This window comes from Nicotiana tabacum, chromosome 10 (genome assembly GCF_000715075.1).
Source record: "Nicotiana tabacum cultivar K326 chromosome 10, ASM71507v2, whole genome shotgun sequence".
Classification (NCBI taxonomy): domain Eukaryota; kingdom Viridiplantae; phylum Streptophyta; class Magnoliopsida; order Solanales; family Solanaceae; genus Nicotiana; species Nicotiana tabacum.
In genome coordinates this window covers 37,512,793-37,536,308 of record NC_134089.1, presented here as the reverse complement: position 1 = coordinate 37,536,308, position 23,516 = coordinate 37,512,793, and the positions used below count along the sequence as shown (strand labels likewise).

General features: G+C 38.4%; 1 protein-coding gene and 1 non-coding gene across 2 annotated transcripts; both read left to right on the top strand.

Moving 5' to 3' along the window:
• Window positions 1-869: 869 nt before the first annotated feature.
• Window positions 870-1,253, top strand: LOC107817001 (uncharacterized). The gene has a single exon (XM_016642766.1). The coding sequence runs from the start codon at window positions 870-872 to the stop codon at window positions 1,251-1,253; it is 384 nt and encodes a 127-aa protein (XP_016498252.1).
• Window positions 1,254-20,023: 18,770 nt separating this feature from the next.
• On the top strand, window positions 20,024-20,126 carry LOC142165540 (small nucleolar RNA R71). Its single transcript, XR_012696202.1, has one exon. It is a non-coding gene; the product is annotated as a small nucleolar RNA R71 (small nucleolar RNA).
• The last annotated feature ends 3,390 nt before the right edge of the window (window positions 20,127-23,516 follow it).

Below are 23,516 nucleotides of genomic sequence, written 5' to 3'. Positions count from 1 at the left end.
TTAATGCATTGCAGGACACTTTCAATAAGTTCTCAAATGCATCAGGATTGCAAGCAAGTACATAAAAGAGCTCAATCTATATTGCTGGTGTACCACAGCATATCAAATAAGAACTGATCAATCTTACTGGATATGCAAAGGGTAGTATGCCTTTTAAATATTTGGGAGTTACACTATTTGCGAGGAAGCTGAATATTCATCAATGTCTGCCTTTAGTTGAGAAGATCACAGAGAGAGTCAGATGCTGGTCAACAAGGATGCTCTCATATTCAGGAAGAGTTCAGCTTATCAAATCAGTACTATTTGGTGTACAAACATATTGGGCTCAAATTTCCTTAATTCCAAAGAAGATCATGAAGATGATAGAGACTATATGCAGGACTTTCCTGTGGACTGGTTCAAATGAGTTCTCCAGGAAAGCATTGATTGCATGAGACAGAATATGCCAACCTAAAGCAACAGGTGGTTTGAACATGATAAATATAAAGATATGGAACAAAGCAGCAGTGTTAAAACATTTGTGGGCTCTGGATATGAAGAAAGATGCCTTGTGGATTAGATGGGATCATACCTACTACATAAAGAACAGATATATTGAAGATATACACACACCCAAAGCAGCAGCATGGGTGGTGAGGAAGATTATAGAGGCAAAAGATGAAGTTATGAAGATGAGGACAGATCAACATAGTATTACAACCATTCTGGAGAGCCTTGTGAAGCAAGATAAATTCTAGATACACAAGGTGTATGTCCAGATGCAACCTCAATTCATTAAAGTTGAAATGAAGAGTATCCACATGCACTCACAGATGCACCCTAGATTCAAGTTTCTTCTATTGTCGGCTATTAACCAAAGGATAGCAACTATGGATAGGCTTGCTAAATTTGGTATTCAAGTGCAAGTGGATTGTATTTTCTGTGGAAAAGCTAAGGAAACATTTGATCACCTCTATTTTGATTGTCATAGTACCAAAAAACTGTGGGAAAGGATATTGAAATGGCTGGAGCATACAAGACTGATAGGGGACTGGTACCATAAGCTGATATGGATTAGTAGCATGGCAAAGAAGAAAGAGTGTAAGGCAGAAATGATCACGGCAGCCTTTACAATGGTTGTGTACTGCATATGGCGTGAAAGAAATTCGATGAGATTCAACAATGGGGGATATAATATTGACGAAGTCTGTAAGGAAATTGCAATGCATATACACATACAAGGAAGGAGAAAATCAAATGGAGGCCAGGATTAGACTTTGTAAATAAATTGCATTAGTATAGAATTTTGTTAGTATTACATACATAGTATAGTTATACTTTGTAATAGAAATTAGAGATGAATGGCCGGCGTTAATCTGGCCTGGGAATACAAGAACCGAAGGCAAGCTACCATTCATCATATTGACAAATGTATTTGAGCTAAGCAAACTTGGTAGTTTTGGCAAAATTCTAAGATGATGGGATCGATTTCCTAGCTCATCCTTAATATGAAAGGGTACGTGTAAACGTACATGTACCTTGGTTTACTGAAAGTGATCCTTTCCACTTTATTAGGGGCTAAAACCTCAATATTATTCCAACCACAATCCTCTTTTACAGCGGGTATACTAGCAGGACAAATGGAAGAAACTGACAGGTCTGTCTGCCATTTTCAGGGTTAGGTGGTTCCTGTTGAACATAGAGGTCCGTCTCTCAATTTAGTTGAGAAGGGATGATTGTAGTAATAGAAACAGGGTCGACATCGGATTCCTTGGATTTATTCTTCTTAGATAGGCCACCACCGAGGTAAGTGTCTGAGTAACCGGAGGGAGAGATAATAGAAGACATGGTGATGAAAAATGCGAATATAAAATTTTTACTGAGAAAGGGAGAGTTTCAGAAAAGCTATAAGGAAATTTAAAGAAGAAGGGCTTATAAAAGTGAAAGTTAAAAATGATAAGAAGGGGAGAAGTTTATAGGCGGTATAATGCAAGGACATCATTACCTATGTAACTGGCGAAAGTATTTGTCGAATCATAGGATAACACGTGTTCGGCTCATTAAAAGCAAGGAGACATGCGTCCTTTCAAGTGTTAGGAAATCATTCAGAAACTTTTCCGCCAAGAAAAGGAGTCTTATCTACTTTCCGATAATATAAAGTTTAGTCACCGGGAAGCAGGAGGACAATCTGTATAGGGTAAGATTTATATATGACAGGTGGATACTCGTCGAGTTGACACGTGGCACTAAATACATGTAGGATATGAGTCAGTAAATAGTTGGCACCAATTATGAATATGTGACTGGTGTTGTGTGAGTTCCAAAGACGCTGGAACCGGGGATAAAAGTTTGAAAGGAAGATATAGGTCGAAGAAGGCAGCATTCAAGGAGCGGCCGTTACAAAGAATCTTTGCATTTATACTCTATCATTATGCAGCCATCAAAAGGGGTCTATATTCATATTTGAGGATCTTGATTTGGGGATCTTGTCTCCATAAATTTAGCTATAAATAAAAGAATAAGTACTCATTGTAGACACAAAATATCTGTACACAAAAAGGCTAAACTTGCTCTTACTCTATTAACATTCTTTATGTTCTATACTCTGTTCTTGTTCTTGCTTCTAGAGAAGCTCACTTCAGAGTCAGACTTGTATTTTCTTCAAGTTTTTTTAATTAATTTATTTCTGCTCTTTGTTATTTTATATTCTTGGATCAAATTAATTCACGTGTCTATAAATCACGTTATAAATTTAATTATACAGTTTTATGGGTAAACTTGGGTTATCGAATAATAACAAAGGTGATCCACTTTTTACTAATATTTTATATTTTTGTATATGAAATTACTCATTTTATATTACAATAGTTAAAATAGACAAGAAATATTGTTTTGTATTATATGTTTTTCTTTCATAATTTTAAATTATTTATTATTTGTATTCAAAATGTTGAGAAGAAATCAGTTATAACTCAGAAACTATCAGTGATTGAAAAAAGATAATTTATGAAAATCTTTTACTTTTTTTGAATAATGATATATTAAGTTAAATATAAGTGGGTTACTCGATTAAAAAAAAAAAAACTAATTGTGGGTCCTAATATTCAAATTTTCAATGTTATTTCTAGTATATAGTCCTTGTTAATTATTTGAGATTTACATTTTTTGGGAACATATCTTGCATGGATGTTTTCCATCCATTCGGTTTTTTAACCATTTGAAAAAAATAATTCTTATTAAATAGAAATCTAGTTAGAATTAAATATTTAAAATTTGGTATGGGCTAACATTAAGAGTTTGAATAAACCAAAAATATTACTTTTCCCACATTCATCACATAAGTAAAATCATTTTCCAGTTGACACAAATCTTAAAGTATATAAATTGTTTTCATATGAAATGTTTCCTTATGAACCTTCGAGTAAGTGGCTATCAATTTAAGATCTTAATTTCTTTAGCAAAGGGATCTTACTTAATTTAAAATACCTAAATTTTAGGAATTTTTTATACAATTCAAATAAGAAAAGATTTTAGTAATAAGAATTTAGTTATTTTAAAGTCTTAATATTACAAAAATATTTAATTAACTATTTGTTCTATTGTGAACTTTATTTTAAAAGGTAAGAAAAGGCGAACGGCATCTTACTAAAGTGCTTCATGCTTTTAATATAACTAGTCTTTGTGTACGTGCATTGTACGTGTACCTTGCGTCAATCAACAAAAATGTATAAAAAACTCAAATAAATTATCTTCTAAAATAGGCAACTATATTTCATATATAATACCATGAAAGGAATTACAATAATGTTATATAGTTGAAATAAGAGAATTATATTAGATAATAAAATATAAATTGGTTTTAAAGTCCAATATAAAGATTTAGCAAATAATTCGGGTGTTCAAGAAAGGGATAACTTCAAGCTTCAAGTATAAAATTTGCACTCCTTATCGTTGACAAAGTTTGCTTAGTATATATGTCTGCGAATCATAGTTGATATTTTTACTAACTTCCACACGAACTAAACTTGGAAAAATAATTCTATTACTCCTTTTGTTGTTAATATTCTTACAACTTAGGAATGTAACCAATTCTAAAATCCTATATATTAGAAATTTAATTGAATATAATTTTGTCCAATATAAACTCTATATTTAAAGAGTAAAAAAACAAACGATACGTTCCAACCTAATGAATATACATTTTTTGATCGGACGCAAATGAATATAATTAGTTTACATAGTAATATAGCCTATCTCTAACAACACTCCCATCCTAAAGAATTATAAATATTGAACATATTTATCAAATAAATAACTATCTATACAAAAATATAAAAAGGGAGAATTGCACCTACCTTTGAAAGAAAACTCTACGATTAACTACGCCTAGATACTTACGAATCAAAAGAATGATTAAAAAAAGAAAAGAAATTGAGAAAACTGCTATCTGAAATATCAAGCTTAGGAGGAATTAAGATTTGACGATATAATAACACAAAAATACTTTTGTGGACTCCTGGAAGAACCTGAACTAGAAGGGCTCTCGGACATGCAAAACTCATACGCTCCTTTTTTTTTTTTTTTTTTTTTTTTTTTGCACCAACCTTGTTATGTTGTTAAGGATTCCAAATTATAAATATTTGACTTTTTCGTGCAACAATAAACTTTCTTGGGCGATTATGCTTAGGGCATTTGGAAAGCTAGTTTTTAGTTTCGTGAGATTAAATGATCTTATCTATTAGATTTCCTACATAGTTTACGTAGATTTAATAATTAAAATTTAGTTGGTTTAAAACTCCTAAATATTAGGAAAATAGTTAAATGACTATTTTATTCAATATAAAATTTATTTTAGAGGGTAAAAAGTCAAACGATATATCGGTAAGGGCATTCGTACTTTTAAATAAATATAAATATAGATATAGACTAGTTTCTATAAGCGTGTGTTGCACGTTATTCCCTTTCACTCTCATTCGTCGCAAAAAAAATATTAGCACGTAATATGTTTGTAATTACGTTACATTTGTTATATGAGGTAAGATATATTTGCTTGTACAATGAAATTGGGCCATCAACGTTTCTTTTAGCTGGTCAATGTTATCATTCGTGCCAGCAGCTGAGCTAGCTTTTCATGTCACATATTTTGCACAACTTGCATTTTCATTCAATGCTGGAAAAGATTTTTTGATTACCCAATCTTCATCACTACTATCATCATAGAACTCGGTAACCAATTAATCGAGTCATCTCTTACTGTATGCTTTACTTCGTTTCCAACAAGAAGAGATAATCACAAATATTATACTCCCTCCGTTCTAATTTATGTGAACATGTTTGACTGGGCACATAGTTTAAGAAAAAAATGAAGACTTTTGGAATTTATGGTCCTAAACAAGTCCAAATGGGGCCTAGAGTATTTGTGTGGTTATAAAAGCTTCTCATTAAGGGTAGAGTTGTAACTTTAAGCTAAATTGTTACCAAATTTAGAAAGGGTTCATTCTTTTTGGAACGGACCAAAAAGGAAATAGGTTCACATAAACTGGAACAGAGGGAGTATTTATTTTGATTCTCATATTTTTTGTAAGGCGAATCTTTTTATTTGATGCAATAAGCATGATCTTATTAAGTGTCACGGCCCAATTTCCACTATAGCCCGTGATGACGCTCATAGTCACCGCTAGGCAAGCCAATTGTGAACTATCAATTTAATTATTTATTTTTTATAAGTCATTGATTTTATTTATTTAATAAGGAAACGATTAGTAGGTGACCGTAATAATGTAAAACATGAAATAAACGAAAAAGTGAAATAGTGAATTTAATAATCAAAAATCATGAAGTATCTACTAGAATTTCCCAAAATTTGGTGTCACAAGTGCACGAGCAAACTAGTAGAAAATACAAAACCTTCTATACTACTGTCTGGAGTAAGATAGACAAAAAAATAAATACAACAAGGAAAAGACTCTAGGTGCTGCAGAATGGAGCATAGGGAGCAGCTCACCATTAAGTCTCCGGATAGCGGGGGTACGCATCTGGCTGACCACCAGATGCACTTGCCTCAGATACTGCACGATTAGTGCAGAAGTGTAGCGTGAGTACATAAACAATATGTATCCAGTAAGTATCTAGTCTAACCTCGAAGAAGTAGTGACGAGAAGTCGACAACGACACTTGCTAAGGGTCAATAAATAAAATATAGAAATTATAAGTAGGCATGAATTACAACAATAATAGTGAGATAAAAAACAGAAATTTATAATTCTTAAACATAATATTAATTTAAAGTCTCCAACTATCATAGGCCAAATATTTAACACATAAGAACCAATAAGTAATTTTCTAGTCTCAGATCAAGAAGAAATATCATGTATAATCGGACTTCGAGCAATTCACGTACAATTTATGCCGAGTTCGTATGCCCCGATCCAGAATAGGGTGTACATTGCCAAAGGTCGACCAGCGCGAACCATAGATGCATCTTGTAATGACCTGACTGGTCGTTTTGCTTTCTAGATCTTTGTTCCCCTAATTAAGACTCCTTGTATGTGCTTTTACTGTTTTATGACTTACGGCGATGGACGGTTTGGGTTTGTAAGTGTTCGAGTTGAATTCGGAACACTTAGATCCTTAATGATGGCCTAAGATGGCCAAGTTTGACTTGAGTCAACATTTTGAGTAAATTACCTCGGAACCAGAATTTGATGGTTCCAATAGGTTTGTATGATGATTTTGAACTTGGGTGTGTGTTTGGATAGAGTTTCAGGTGATCCGGGAGCGTTTCAGCGCTTAATGTGTGAAGTTGGTTCATTGAAGGTTTTATAGTTCTTTAAATTTGGTTTGGAGTAGACTTTGGTGTTATCGAGGTCTGTTTGGAATTTTGAACCTGGGAATAGTTCAGTATGATGATTTATGACTTGTACGCAAAATTTGGTGTCATTCTGAGTAGTCTAGAGAACGGTATTATGGGGTGGTTCTAAGGAGATTACTATCGATAAGAATGGTGTTATGTGACTTCAGGGTCGCGTATGTGTCCCAAATGTTGATGGCTTGAGGGAGAAGATTCTAGAGGAGGCACACAACTCTCATTATTCTATTTATCCAGGTGCTACGAAGATGTATCGCAACCTGAGGGATCATTAGTGGTGGTGGCAGAGTAAGAAGGACATAGTGGACTATGTAGTAAGGTGTTTAAATTACCAGCAGGTTATGTATGAGCATCGTAGACTAGGTGGCCTACTCCAGCAAATGGTTATACCATAGTGGAAATGGGAGAGGATCACTATGGACTTTGTAGTTAGGTTGCCACAGCCGTTGAAGAAGTTTGATTCCGTTTGGGTGATTATCGACAGGCTGACCAAGTCAATACACTTTATTTCGGTTATGACTATGTACTGTTCAAAGAGATTGGCCCAGATTTACATTCAGGAGATTGTCTGTTTGCATGGTGTGCTTGTTTTCATCATTCCAGATAGAGACCCTCAATTTACTTCGCATTTCTGGAGAGCATTATAGAGCGAGTTGGGCACCCAGGTAGAGCTCAGCACAACCTTTTATGCGCAGGTCGACGGGTAGTCAGAGCGGACAGTTCAGATTCTGGAGGATATGCTCAAAGCATGTGTGATTGACTTCGGAGGGTAGTGGGATCGATTCTTTCCTTTGGCCGAGTTTGCTTATAACAATAGTTATCAGCCCAGCATTGACGTGGCTACATTTAAGGATTTATATGGTCGGCGATATCGTTCGCCCATCGGATGGTTTGAGCCCGGCGAGGCTATATTATATGGCACTGATTTACTGAAGTATTCCTTGGAGAAGGTTAAGTTGATTCAGGAGCGACTGCACCATCCAGACATAAGAGTTACGCGGATCAGAAGATGTGTGATTTATTGGCCCATGGTGGGCGATAAAGTTCTCTTGAAAGTCTCGCCGATGAAGGGTATCATGAGGTTCGGGAAAAAGGGCAAGCTGAGTTGGGGAGGTTGTTTATGAGCTTCTTTGCCTCCCAGTCTATCGGGAGTTCATCTGGTCTTCCATGTGTCTATCCTCCGTAAGTACCATGTTGATGGGCCGCATGTGTTAGATTACAACACGGTTCAACTAGAGAGCTTGGGTTTTGAGGAGAAACCAGTTGCTATTGTTGACAAACAGGTTCGCCAGTTGAGGACCAAGAAGATTTCTACGGTAAAGGTTTAGTGGAGAGGTCAACCATTGGAGGAAGCAACTTGGGAGACCGAGGAGGACATGAGGAGCATATATCCACACTTATTCAGCACTCCGAATATGATTCTACACCCGTTTGAGGATGAACATTTATTTAAGAGGTGGAGAATATAATGATCCAACCGGTCATTTTACTTTCTAGAACTCTATTACCCTAATTAAGACTCCATGTATGTGTTTTTACTATTTTATGACTTACAGGGATGGTTGGTTTGGGTTTCAAAGGGTTTGGGTTGAAATCGGAACAGTTAGTTCCTTAATAGTGGCCTAAGATGGCCAAGTTTGACTTCACTCAATACTTTGAGTAAAAGACCTCGGAAGTGGAATTTCATGGTTCCAATAGGTTCTATGATGATTTTAGAGTTGGGCTTGTGTTTGGATCGAGTCTCGGGTGATCCAGGAGCGTTTCGGCATTTAATGTTGGAAGTTGGTTCACTGAAGGTTTTCTAGTTCAATAAATTTAGTTTGGAGTAGACTTTGGCGTTATCACGGTCTGTTTGTGATTCCGAGCCTAGGAATAGTTCTGTATGGTTATTTATGACTTGTACGCAAAATTTAGTGTCATTTCGAGTAGTCTAAGTATGATTCGGCACATTCGAAGCTAGTTGAGAAGTTTGAAGTTCATAAGCTGATTCAATTTGGTTTTGGGGTGTGTTCTTAGTTTCGTTGTTTTACATGTTTTGAGGATTCGAGCAGGTCCTTATTATGTTTATGGACTTGTTGGTGCGGTTGGACGGGATCCCGGGTGGCTCAGGTGCATTTCGGACCGCTTAGAGCTAAGTCCAAAACTACTGATATGCTGGTTCTGGTTTCCTTTTTCGCAAACGCAGAGGTCCTCTCGCATTTGCGGAGGCTTGGAACTAATGGCCTTCGCTTTCGCGGTTCCCTCGTCGCGTTCGCATAGAAGGCCTGGGTTTGGGCAACTAAGTTGCCCTTCACATTCGCAAGTGGAGGCCCGCATTCGCGATGAGACAGCGGTTGAATGCATCGTGTTAGCAAGAGTCTTCTCGCGATGGCGAAGAAGACTTTCCTGGGCCTGGGAGCTTTGCCTTCGCAATCACGAGGCGTCTTCTGCAATCGCGAAGAAGGGTCAACTGGGCAATGACTTTAATAAAAATAGAACTTTGGCCATTTTGTTCAATTTTCACATTTCTTAGCCGATTTTAGAGCTTCTTGGAGAGGGATTTTCACCTAGCTATTAAAGGTAAGTGATTTCTATACAATGTAAGTTAAATACATAAATATGGGTAGATTTTAACATGTAAAACATGGAAAGTTTAGGAGTTTGTTGAAAAATCTAGGTTTTGATAAAAATGGGATTAGACCACGAAAATAATTGTAAAATTAAGTAGAAATTATATATTTATGTTCGGGAGGTTATGGATAACAATTATTTACAAAAATATTCAGAATCCGGGCACATGGGCTTGGGGGTGAATTTTAGGAACCTTCGAAATTGGATTGGGAAACTACTCTAATAGTTAAATTATGAACTTTTGAGCAATTATTGATTAGTTTGTACAACCTTTGGCTAGTTTCGGATTGTTCGGCACCAACGTGAGGCTTTTAGAGTGATTTGTAGACCAGAAAGTGGACTTGAAAACGAGGTAAGTGATAAGTGGCGATTCTGACTACTTATTAGCGACTTTTTGCTTTTGTTTTAGTCCAAAAGTGTTTAATTGTAATCTCGAAAACTGATGAAATATGCTTAATTACAGGAGTATTAGGAAATAATCCACAAAGATGAAATCCAATATAAAAAGGAGTGATCTGAACTCAAGGACAAAGATTAGGCACAAAGGCCCAAGTGCGGACCGCAGATTTCCATCTGCGAACACAGAATGTGAAAGAAATCCATCAGAGTCTCAATGTAATGTGTGGCCGCAGAAGCTAAGCAAAAGCAGAAGTTCAGAGAGTTAACATCTCAGGACTAAAGTAAATGCGGACCATACAATTATTGTTCGACCGTAGAAGTCAGTGATTACGCCCAACTATACCTTATAAAAAGGAAAAAGCGGTCGCTGCAAATATATTCTGGTTAACAAGTCCAGAGTCGAATCCCACAGGGAATTAACCTATCAATCACAGCTATTGGACTCACAGAAATTCACGTATTCAATCTTCAGAGATATTTGAGTAACAAATTGGGTGTTTATTAACTAACTATTACGTAATAAAAATGTAGTAATTAAGAACTAGTTATAAACGGTTTGTAAGTAAGAATGGGAATGGTCTAATGTTCTGATTTCCCCTCTTGTCGGAATCCTTTTCGCTATGTTTGTTATAAATTTGCCTAAGTCTTCCCTATCGATCGTGAGCACTCTGAATGTCGTAATTCTCTCTCGAGTAATTACAACAATATACTAGACATATTCTCCCGAATTACGCTAGCTGGCCTTAGTTACAGCTCACTTAGATCGCACCCAAGGTTTCGTTATCCCTAATCCCACTTTTAAACCCTTCGTATTGATCCCTCATATATATTAGGAGTGATGTTATTAAATAACTACTTAAATATGCACTCTCTCCCGAGTAATACATTCTAAATGGGCACAGTCGATTGAGGGTTGTTCAATCAGCAGCAATCACAATATAGTTGAACAAACAGAGAAAATACTATGGCAAATCTATATTAACATAACAAGAAATTCATCCTCCAAGAGGTTCCATCAAAACTCTAGATTAGGAGTTTAGCTATGCATAATCGTTTCCATAATCATAACAATAGAATTCATCATCAATGATAAAAACAAGAGGAAGAAAGGTAAAAACTCTATGCTGAATCTTCCACCTTGCTTCTTGCCTTCAAAATCCCTTCAAAAACCTCAATATCCTCTTTTTGGGCGAGTTGGGCTTCTTATAGGTCAAGGAGAGTCGTCCTGGAAATTACACAATTAACTCTGAATTTTTGGCTCCCATCAGCCATTCCGCGGCCGCGGATTGGACCGCGGATAGACCGCGGATTTGACAAAACTTCTGTCCGCGGCCACGGACCTGACCGCAGAGCTGGTCCTTGCTCTTTTTTCTCCTTTTCGGCCGTGTTATCCTCTAATTGGCCTTCCATGCTCCATATTGATTCCAAAATACTCTTTTAGCTTCCTCCTAGCTCGGAATGGCTCCTGCAAAGCATAAAACTCTTAATTAGAGCATTTTTTTATCTTTTTTATTCAACATTGATAAAGTGCGGCCAAATTAGAGTGTAAATATTATCTAAATTGCATGATTATCGTCTACTATCAACACCCTATACTTAAACCTTTGCTCGTCCTCGAGCAATCAAACCACATTTTACAGAGGCCTAACTTCACTGAGTGACTTCCCTAACTCGTCACACCAAGAACATTTCACAAGAATTGAGCCCAGTAGTGTAACATCTTCTCCTCAAGAGTTGACTCTCCCATGCCACGCAATATTTCTAACTTACTCACTTACTTTAACGCAGAGGTTAAGACCCATATTTCCTTCATGAATCAAGTGCACTCTCATAACAAACGAGAGTGGTTCCACACACAATAACAATTAAGAACAATTAGGAACTCAAAATAGAAAGAATTCACTGAACTCTTAGAAAGAACATTCATATGCCACAAAAAATTCACCATAGGCTTTCCCGTAGTGTACTACTCCACTAATTGAGCTCATTCAGTCTAGGATCAAGTAGGACTTATTTGGTTGTAATGTAGGCTGCGGGACGGGTAGGATACATTTAGGTATAAGAGTGACTACACCTCCCTAAGCACTTTAATACATACATTTTAACATTTACGACCCTACTTATGTCAAACCAAACTCCACCTTTTCATCAATGTGTATTGCCCCATACTTCTTTAAGCACATTTCCATCAAGAGTCACCACTTATCAAGGCATATATATATATATATATATAAATTATTTTTTCACAGCACTACAACTATTTTTTTCTTTTCCAATTCAAGTGGCTCTTACTTATTCAACCCGGTGCACCTTTCTCCTTATTTCACTAGTTCCACTCAAAAGCCAAACCAACCACCCCACACTTTAATTTTTACAAAGTTTATAATAATTCAAGTGCTCATGAGATGTTAAAAGGTTCAATTAGATTATTAATTCAAACAAATGGGTAAGGCTTATAATGTGGTTGCCAAAGAAATAGGATTACAGGCTCAAAGGGGTTAACTACGATACATAACAATTAGGCGGGTAATATATATATATATATGCATACACATACATATATGGATCAACAAAGAAATGCCTATATCACTTCCAAGAATGAACAAAACTACTATTTCGCTTTGCAAACACATGGGGCAAGTTCTAGACATCAAATGCAGTGCACAGAATACAACAATCCTCACACACACATGGCACATGACTCACTCCAGATTGGATCATCGAAACACTCTAGTCAGGGTACTGAAGCCAAATTAAGAGCATGCAATTTAAGGCACTTTAACAAGAATCAACAATTGAGCCTAAGTGTCACACTAAAGTACCTATTGTATTCAAGGCATAACGACGTTAAGAGATACTCTTTCCATATCAGCCCATAGCCCACAAGTACCTAACTAAAATTTAAAAACTAACTGCACCCGGTTCAAACCAAAACCCTTGGAAACGAATCGTGGTCCAAAGAAAATCCAAGGGGGAATTGATACACTACCTACAAAAAAAATCTTTTCTTCTCATTTTTTTTTTGATTGACTTAGACCCTCAAGAAACCCTTTGAGTGATATCCATCGTCGTGACAAGTCAAAAATTTGAATTTTTCACACATTTAGACAAACTATCCAAAGACTAAAGTCAAGCAGAATCAAGCTACATTCCTATATATACACAACATGCAAACGAAGTAGCCCCCACCCCACACTTAAAGAGATGGCATGTCCCCATCTCATACAAAATAAAGTAATGTGAGGTAAGGAACTTCCCTAGAAGATCAGTCTTGTTCTGACATAGTGTCGGGGTCGAGGTGACACGCCCTCCCCAGCACATGTAGCCAGCCCATGATTTTCTTTTATGATTTTGCATTTTGGGTGGCCAAGGCATCAATTCTCGTCCCCAAATCCGTGACGGAAATGCGCAACCCTGCCATGTCCTGCTCCAAGGCTGTCAGCCGCGTACTCCATCTGCCTACAGATGAACTTCCAACTGCTGCTACTTGTTCCCGTGGGGATGATGATAGCCCAACCTATTCATATGGGGTTGAAGAAGGCTCAACTTCCTCCTACGCTTCATCCCTCACCTCTGATGCCTCAGGATCATCACTATAAGTTAAACTGGGTGCCATCATCTCTTTCCCAAGGGTCACTTTGGAAGCCCGGAACATTGTTTCTTTCTTCACCTTGCTGTCCACATTGGGGTTCTCTGATACCCCTACAGCCCCACATAATCTAGTGACCAGAGATGGGAAGAAGAACCCATACCTCCTCGGTGTTGAATGGATGAACATCTCAAAGTGAATAACCTTGGCCACATCAAAATCGTGGCCATTCACGAAGCACCAAATCAAAGCAGCTCGTTGTCTATTGACCTCAGTGGTGTTATGGGAGGCAGCAGTTGACTATTGATGATGTACAACCAACATTTTCCTTCAAAGGTGAGTGAGGCGGAGTGCAACTTCGATCCCTGTACAACCCACACTACCTCCTTATCTGGTTTACATATAGCTTGGAAAAACAATTGCCAATTTGTGAATTCTCGCTTGTAAGAATCATAGTAATCGACCTCCTCAGTAAATGCAGGCAAGCGATACAATCTTCTGATGGATTCAATCGAGTCATTCACCCTCTTTTGTCAGACAATGCAAATGTGACCCTCATGTTCAGAACAGTTCGCATAGAATTCCCTAACAAGCAACAAGTTACCGTCCTCCGGCTCTGCGAAGAAGATGTCTAGCCTACGCCTAATCAGCTCCCTATACATATTGGGGCACTCAATCTGGAGGGAACTCTTGTCAACTCCCCTTTCTGGTACCAACTTTCTAGTATCCTTCCAACCGAAATGGTCTTAGGCAGCTCTGGAGACAAACCTGATGCTATCAAACTGCCCTGAACTGGCGGATGTCCGTGCCCGGGACGAACCACCGATAGCGCATCTTTTCTTTGAAAATCTCATTGTACCTACACAACAACCACCATTATCAAGAATCAGCAGAATAGGTGAACCAAGGGTGGTTACTCACACTTCACTCGCACCCTTGGTCACAATTTATACTAGAAAGTTCATTATGGCAATTCAACAAACACCTCCTTTACATATGCCCCCAATGTACCCAAAGACCCAATTAAACTCCCACGCTGCACAACTCAACAATGTTATCCCAAACCAACCAACCTAATGTCCTCACATACCAAAAAATATACCAACAAATACAACAAAGATAAGAGTACCCATATTTCTACTTTCATACACCTACAATAGAAGAAAAAAAGAATGAAAAAAATCGGAAAAAAAAAAAACAAAAGAAACTAAAATAAGAGAGTAGAAGCATGTACTTAATTGAGAATTTTGTGCGGACCAGAGCTTGAAGAGTGGGTGAGTAGAGAGGAGGGAGAAAAGAATAGGGGATGCGGATGAGGGGTGTTCTAATAAAAAAACTAATTAAAAGGGGGGGGAAGGGGAAAGAAAAAAAATTTAAACTTGAACGGCACCATGTCCGCGGCCGTGGATTAGGCGTCCAAGATTTTTTTTTTGCTTTTTTGCATTTTTTCCTATCTCTGGGATACTTTCTTCACCCCGAGTACTTCCGCTGCACATGCTTTTGTTCCTACACCGTAGTAGATCGATCAAAGTGAAAATATTGATGGGTTTCCTCCCAATAAGCTCTTGATTTAACATCGCGGCACGACAATTTACAATAAACCATGGGTTGCCTCCCAGGAAGCGCCTAATTTAACGTCGCGACACGATGCAGATAAGCGTATTTAAAGTACGCCCAACATCGGAGGCTCGATCAATTGGGTCACTGACACTACCTTTGCTTTATCCATGCCCACAAAATGTTTTAATCTATGCCCATTGACTCTGAACGTGCGAAAGTCATTACTCATAGCAATCTCTACAGCACCCGTGGGGTGAATTTCAACCACGAAAAGCCCTGACCATCGTGATTTCAATTTTCCTGGAAATAACCTTAGTCTTGAGTTGTATAGCAATACCGTATCTTCGGGTTTAAAATTCTGCTCAATAATATTTTTATCATGTATCATCTTCATTCTCTCCTTGTATAATCTTGTGCTCTCAAAATTGTGATATCTGAACTAATCAAGCTCATGCAACTCGGTTACTCTACTTGTTCCTGCAGCTTCACTATCAAGATTCAACTGTCTCAATGCCTACCAAGCTCTATGCTCCAACTCTACCGGTAAATGACTCGCCTTCCAAAACACCAACTTGAATGGCAACATGCTAATTGGAGTTTTGAAAGTGCTACGATAAGCCCAAAGTGCATCATCTAACTTTCTTTCCCAATCTGTTCTAGTAGCATTCATAGTCTTAGTCAACACACTCTTTATTTCTCTGTTCGAGACTTCCATTTGCCCGCTTGTTTGTGCATGGTATGGGGTGGCTACCTTGTGGCGTACATCATACTTCTCTAACAACTTCGCAAAGGCTCGATTACAAAAGTGAGTGCCTCCGTCATTGATTATTGCCCTTGGAGTGCCAAATCGAGTGAATATGGTCTTTCTCAAAAACCCAATTACCCCCTTTGCATCATTTGTAGGAAGTGTTGTAGCTTCCACCCATTTGGACACGTAGTCCACAGCGACAAGTATGTACTTGTTGCCATATGAGCTGCCGAACATGCCCTATAAAATCGATTCCCCACACATCAAACACTTCTACCTCCTGAATTGGGTTCATAGGCATCTCATGTCGGCGGGAAATATTCCCAGTCTGTTGGCATTCATCATACCTCTTTATCCATAAATGTGAATCTTTGAACAGTGTTGGCCAGTAGAAGCCCGACTCCAAGACTTTCGCATAGTCCTTGCTCCCCCGAAGTGCCAAACATATGGTGACGCGTGACATGCTTACAAAATAGAAGACTGGTCTATCTCGGGGATACATATCCGGATCATGTTATCAACACAAATCCTAAACATATAAGGCTCATCCCAATAATACATGCGACAATCACGAAAGAACATTTTCTTTTGAACAGAGGAAAGGTCATAAGTAACAATACCGCTCGTCAGATAGTTTGCAATATCTACATACCATGGCACTTCCTCGAGACTCATGGCTAGCAATTGATCATCTGGAAAAGTTTCCAGAATTTCTTCTACCTCAACATTCTTTTCAGCTCCTTCCAGCCTAGATTAATGATCAGCTACTTGGTTCTCTGTTCCCTTTCGGTCACAGATCTCCAAATCAAATTCGTGTAGTAGCAGCACCCATCGAATTAGGTGCGGTTTTGACTCCTTCTTCTCGATTAAGTACCTGAGAGCAGCATGGTCAGTGTAAACAATTACCTTCGAGCCTATTAGCTATGACCTAAATTTGTCAAATGCGAACACCACTACCAGCATCTCCTTCTCGGTCATAGTGTAATTTAGTTGGGCTCCACTCAGCACTCTACTTGCGTAGTATATTGGATGCATGATTTTATCTTTTCGCTGCCCAAGAACTGCTCCCACAGCATAGTCGCTCGTATCACACATCAGCTCAAATGGTTGCTCCCAGTCGAGCGCAACTATGATAGGTGTTGTTACCAGTCTCTTCATTAATTCCTCAACAGCTACCCTGCAGTCATCAGAAAACACAAAAGGGTGATCCTTTCTCAAGCAATTTACACAAAGGGTTAGCAATTTTGGAAAAATCCTTTATAAATCTCCTATAGAAACCAGCGTGCCCAAGAAAACTTCTGATTGCTTTGACGGAGGTGGGAGGTGGAAGCTTTTCTATCACATTAACCTTTGAACGATCCACCTCAATACCTTTACTTGACACTAGGTGCCCCAAGACTATACCTTTTTGTACCATGAAATGGCACTTTTCCTAGTTGAGTACCAGATTAGTCTCGATACACCTTTTCAAAACTCTTCTCAAATTCACAAGGCAATCATCGAATGAGTTCCCCACCACTAAGAAGTCATCCATGAAAACCTCCATTATCTCCTCTACCATATTTGTGAAGATGGCCATCATGCACCTTTGGAATATGGCGGGTTCGTTGAATAGGCCAAATAGCATTCGCCGAAAAGCATAGATTCCATAAGGGCAGGTGAACGACGTTTTCTCTCTATCCTCCGGGGCAATAGAAATCTAATTGTACCCTGAGTACCCATCCAGAAAGTAGAAGTGAGACCTCCCTGTCAATCAATCTAGCATTTGATCAATGAATGGCAGTGGGAAATGGTCCTTCCTAGTAGCCAAGTTCAATTTCCTGTAATCTATACAAATTCGTCAACATGTGACTGTTCGTATAGAGACCAACTCGTTCTTCTCATTTTTCACTACGCCATACCTCCTTTTTTGGTACACATTGCACTGGGCTAACTTAGTTGTTGTCAGAGGTGGTGAATATAATTCTCGCATCTAACCACTTAATCACTTCCTTTTTCACCACTTCTTTCATGTTGGGGTTCAACCTTCTTTAATGTTCTTTGGAAGGTTTGTGCCCATCTTACAGTAGAATCTTATGCATACAGAAGGCCAGTTGATCCCCTTAATATCTGAAGGGGTCCACCCAATTGCAGTCTTGGACTCAGTCAGTACCAACAAAAGTTGTTCTGCCTGCACATCTAACAAACTAGCTGAGATAATAACAGGTAAAGTTGAGTCAGGTCATAAGAATGCATACCTAAGATGGGATGGCAGTGGCTTCAGTTCCAACTTTGGTGGCTCTTCTATCGATGGCTTAGCTGGAGGAGTTTTTCTTTCTTCTAAGTGCAAGGGCTCAAATTCAAGCTCCCTTCTCCAAAAACCTTGGCCTTCAAGAGCCAGTACCCACTCTGCCAAGTTTTCACCATTAGCTTCACCTAATTTCATGAGACAAGATGCTAGAGGATCTTTAATGTTCAATGCCTCATCTTCCTCCTCCAAGACTACATCCACCGCATCTATTAGAGAGCAATTAGCAAATTCACTTGGTCTCCGCATAGATTTCTGCTCGTTGAATGTTATCTCTTCATCATTTAATCTCATTTTTAGCTCTCCAGTTTCACAATCAATTAAGGCTCTCCTAGTGGCCAAGAATGGTCTTCCCAAAATTATGAGAATTTCCTCGTCAACCCGACAGTCAAAGATGACAAAATCTGCTGGGAACACAAACTTCCCAACCTGTACCAATACATCATCTAGAATCCCAGAGGGCCTCTTTACTGTTCGATTAGCCAACTGTAGTAACATAGGTGTGGGTCTAGCTCTTCCAATACCTAGCCTTTTATAGATAGTCAGAGGCATAAGGTTTATGCTTGCTCCCAGATCACACAGTGTCTTAGCAAATGCAAAGTTGCCTATTGTGCAAGGGATTGTAAAACTCCCAGGTTCAGATAGCTTCTCAGCTATGGGTCTTGTTACAACAACATTGCAAGTCTGAGTCAATGTAACCGTGGCCAAGTCTTAAAAGTCGAACTTGCGGGACATCAAGTCCTTCATCATCTTCGCATAACCAGGCATCTCCTTTAAAGCATCAATCAATGGAATGTTTACCTGAATTTGCTTCAACATCCCCAAGAATTTCTTGTACTGCTCATCTTTCTAATACTTGGCGAATCTCTGTGGGAATGGTGTTAGAGGTCATTTTTTTCCTGTGATCTAATTTTTCTCTTATTCAGGTACTACTTCCATTGTCGGCTCCGGTGTAACCTCTGTTTATTTCACAACTTCTTCTTCTTCATTGGTGTTCTCTTGCGCCTATTGTACCGTCACCTCAGTTAACCTTGCTAAATTATCTAGCTCAACGGGTACTAGCACCAGTGTCTCTGTTGGTCTGCTTTCACGAGCAATTTCTTGCTCTAGATCTAAGTCTCTACCATTTCGGAGACTCACTGCCATCAACTGCTTTAAGCCCTGCTCTTTTGGGTTGATTTGGGTGTCTGCAGGTAACATACCATGAGGTCGATTATTTAGGGCCATGGAAATCTGTCCTAATTGGATCTCAATATTATTTATCGCTGACTCATGTGATTCTACTCTGTCAGTCAGTTTTCCAGTGGAACCAATCACTTGTTGCATCATTCCCTCAAGTTTAGCAAACCCATCTTCATGTCTCACAGTCTGTTATTGAGGAGGTTGTTGATAAGCCTGATGCTGATTTTGCTGGTTGTAACCTTGCTGCCTTTGGTAAGGAACTATTTGACCCAATGGTCGCATAGCCCTATGGTTATTATTGTTCTTGTACTATTACTGAGTTGGTCTATATTATTGATCCTACTGACCCCAATTCTGACCACCTGATCTCGGTCCCCCCTAGTTGTCTACATAATTCATGTTCTCCTGATATTATTGGTTATCAACTTTAGCACTCCACGAGCAAACATATGGTTGATTATTGCATGATGTACCTAAACCCCCATTAGTGCCATCAACTATGTGTACCTGCTGTTTCTGGACTGATTCATCAACCTTTTAGCTGAGGATGCTCATTTGTGTCACTAGAGTGGCCATATTTCCAGCTATGGAGTTAGTCGGGTCTAAAGCCACTAAGTGAACCACAAGAGTGATTGGAGCATTTCTTGCCGTCCATCCTAAGTTTTGTGCCATCTTGTCAAGTATGATCTTGCTTTCTTTGAAAGTTTTGCTCAAACATGCTCTACCTGCTGAAGCATCAACATTGGCTTTCAAGCTATCTACCAAACCCATGTAAAACCTCTGCCCTAACATCTGCTCAGAATACCATGATATGGACAAGTAACCAGCAGACCCTTGAATCTCTCCCACGTTTCTTGTAACGTCTCTGTCGGTTTCTGTCTGAAGCTCAATATCTCATAAATTTGCTGCGCAGTCTTGTTGGGTGGGTGAAATTTGTTCACAAATTGCTTGACTAATTCCTCCCAAGTAGTGATGGAGTTTATGGATAGTCAATTAAGCCAAGTATGAGCTGCTCCTGTCACTAAGAATGGAAACAACAACAGACGTATTGCTTTTGGTGTCACGTTATGTTGCCTCTACGTGGCACAGATTGATAGGAAATTCTTTAGATGCTGCTGAGGATCTTCAACGTATGACCCAGAGAACAGTCCCTTGTTCTGCAACAAATGTAGCATGTTATTTGTGATCTGGAATGAATCTACTTGTATCTGAGGGACTACAATGGCAATTGCTAAGTTGTCAGTGGTGGGTTGTGCCCAATCATATAGTGATACTTTTGGCACAGGAGGTACCATGCGCTGATCGTTTGGGTCATTCACGTTGTCTTTATTGTTTGGATTATCGTCTTCCATGTCTGGTTCAACTTGTTCTGTGGAGTTTTGTTGTCATTTGCCTTTGCTGTTTGCACGATTCAATACCTTAAACAATTTTTCAGGATCTGATAATGCTTCAAACAATTCACCAGTTCTTGAGGAGTTTCTAGGCATGCACCTGTAACAACCACGACTTCAAACGTTAGAATTTCAATGGTCAGTTTAAATTGAAGACAATTGACTACACTTAGAATTTTTGCACTTCTTTTTAACTGTAATCAATAACACCATTAATTCCCCGGCAACAATGCCAAAATTTGATCATACCCAACTATGCCTTATAAAAAGGACAAATCGGTCGCTGCAAATATATTTCGGTTAACAAGTCCGGAGTAGAATTCCACATGGAATTAACCTATCAATCACAGTTATTGGACTCACAAAAATTCACGTATTCAATCTTCAGAGATATTTGAGTAACAAATTGGGTGTTTATTAACTAACTATTATGTAATAAAAATGCAGTAATTAAAAACTAGCTATAAACGGTTTGTAAGCAAGAATGGGAATGGTCTAAGGTTTTGATTTCCCCTCTTGTCGGAATCCTTTCCGCTATGTTTGTTATAAATTTGCCTAAGTCTTCTCTATCGATCATGAGTACTCTGACTATCGTAACTCTCTCTCTCGAGTAATTACAACAATATACTAGACATATTCTCTCGAATTACGCTAGCTGGCCTTAGTTACAACTCACTTAGATCGCACCCAAGGTTTTGTTATCCCTAATCCCACCTTTAGACCCTTAGTATCGACCCCTTTAATTATAACCCAGACATAACCTATTTCAAATAACTCACCCCGTTCCTCTTGTGATTTTGGCCATTGACCTCAAATGATCAACGACCCATAATTAACCTACCTGTTCTTTATATTACCCCTTACCCAAAACCCTAGCCCATTTTCTACCAACCCGCCGCCTTTGTATCTGCACACGCTCTAATCTCTCTAACCTAAAACCTAGCCATCCTCACTCAAATCCTAGCCCGAATCCGACATTACATGGAAATCATCCATGATTCCTTTCCTTTCTTGCGTACGCGGAGTTACTTACTATCTTTTGAATGCTACAAGTACTAGTTACTTGATTATTTACGGATAGTGTTCTTTTGATTTCGGTTTTTATCATATTCATGTTTCTGACCTGATACACTAACTATCAGACCCCATGGCTTCGATTCAGTGAGATTTTTTGCCATTTTTTTGTTCCTCGTCTAAATTAGGGTTTCTTGGATTTGCCCTAAAATTGATTCTAATTGATTTTGCATGCCATATTTTCCTTATTTTGTGTTTAATCTACCGCATTTCCTTACTTTATGCGTTAGTATTTAACTACTATATAAACCTCTCCCCATTCCGTTTTGAGACAGACCTAATCGTGAGATTTCACTAAAATTAAAGCTATTATTCTGTTATTCTCTCATTCTCTTGTTCTGTACTTTGGTTCTTGGTCAGCTGAAAGTCAAGGCTACCGGGATTCAATTTATCAACCTTTTCTTGGTGCAAGCACTTCCCGGGGTTCCTTCGAAGCCCTTGGGAACTTTGACGCATTAAGATTATGGGGTTCTTGCTCATTGTTGATATTCAGAATCTGTTCTTTCTTGTTGTTTGTTTAAACGATAGGTCTCTTGGATTTACCATTTCATTCTTTACGCCCTGCATATTCATGCCTATGAACTTCATGATTTAATATGTTAGCATTTGAACATGTTTTGTAAACTGAACTTTCCTAGCACTTGAGTTCACCTAATGCTTCCAGTTCTGAAACGTGCCTATGACTAATTTAAATAATTTGGGACCCTCTTAAGTTCGTTTAGCTAATGTGTTCTAGGCTACTTCTGTATGTAACCTTGTTAGTTTTGCACTTGTTTTGAACCTCTTTAGTATTTAATTTTACCTAAAGCTGCTAGTTCTGAGATATGTTATTTGAATATGCTTCACCTGAATGATTTAGACCCTCTTAAGTTCATATTAGTCTACTGTGTTGATACCTGGATGCCTACATTTGTTATTTGACATAAGCTTGCTTTACTACTTTGTTCTAAATCCCTTTAATGAATGCCTCACATCTGTAGTGTGTTATAACCTTCACTATTAACTATGACTTGCTTCCCTGCTATTGTGTCATTCAATATGTCTTTGTTTGTTTAATTCTATATCCCTAGTAATTGTTTAAGACCTTTAGGGTGGCTACCTTAGTTTGTGTTTCTTTACAATGTTTAAAACTGTTTGTCCTAGTAACGGATTGGTAAATCTGTTTTTCTGGTGTTATGATGAACCCTTAGCATAATTTGGACCTTTAAGCTTTGAACCTTTTAAGTTATGCCCTACTTAGACTTGTTAGATAATATGCACCTTAGTATGATAATCTGGGTGATCTTGTAATCTCAAGGAACTTGAGTCTCCTCTAACTCTCAATGTGCTTTCTACCAATGTGTTACTCCTTGCTAAGTGTTGAACCTATAATAGTCATCTGCCTATAAGTCTTGTTGACCTTTTTAAACTAACACATTTTGTGTTTTTAACTTTGCTATGTCTGCTTTCTAAGCTATAAGTGTATTTCCTCAACTTTTGTCCCTTAACCATTATCCACTCCCTCTCATTTGTTACCTGTGCTATTCTGAACCTATCATTCTTGGTCGGCTGAAAGCCAAGGCCACCAAGACTCTCACCATTGACCTCCCTAGTGTAAACACTGCTCAAGGTCCATTTGAGACACTTGTGAACTCTGACATACTAGGATTTGGAGTCTCTTAGCTACTGTCTTTACTACAGAGACCTGAGCTATCTCTGACACTCAATTCTTTCTTCCTACTATCCGGTAAATATGTAAATTGGTTGGTTTAAGTAATTCAATGTTTGGGTAATATGGTCAATCTATGGCTATTTGGTTTGGTTTGAGTTCTTCTATGGATTCTGGGTTG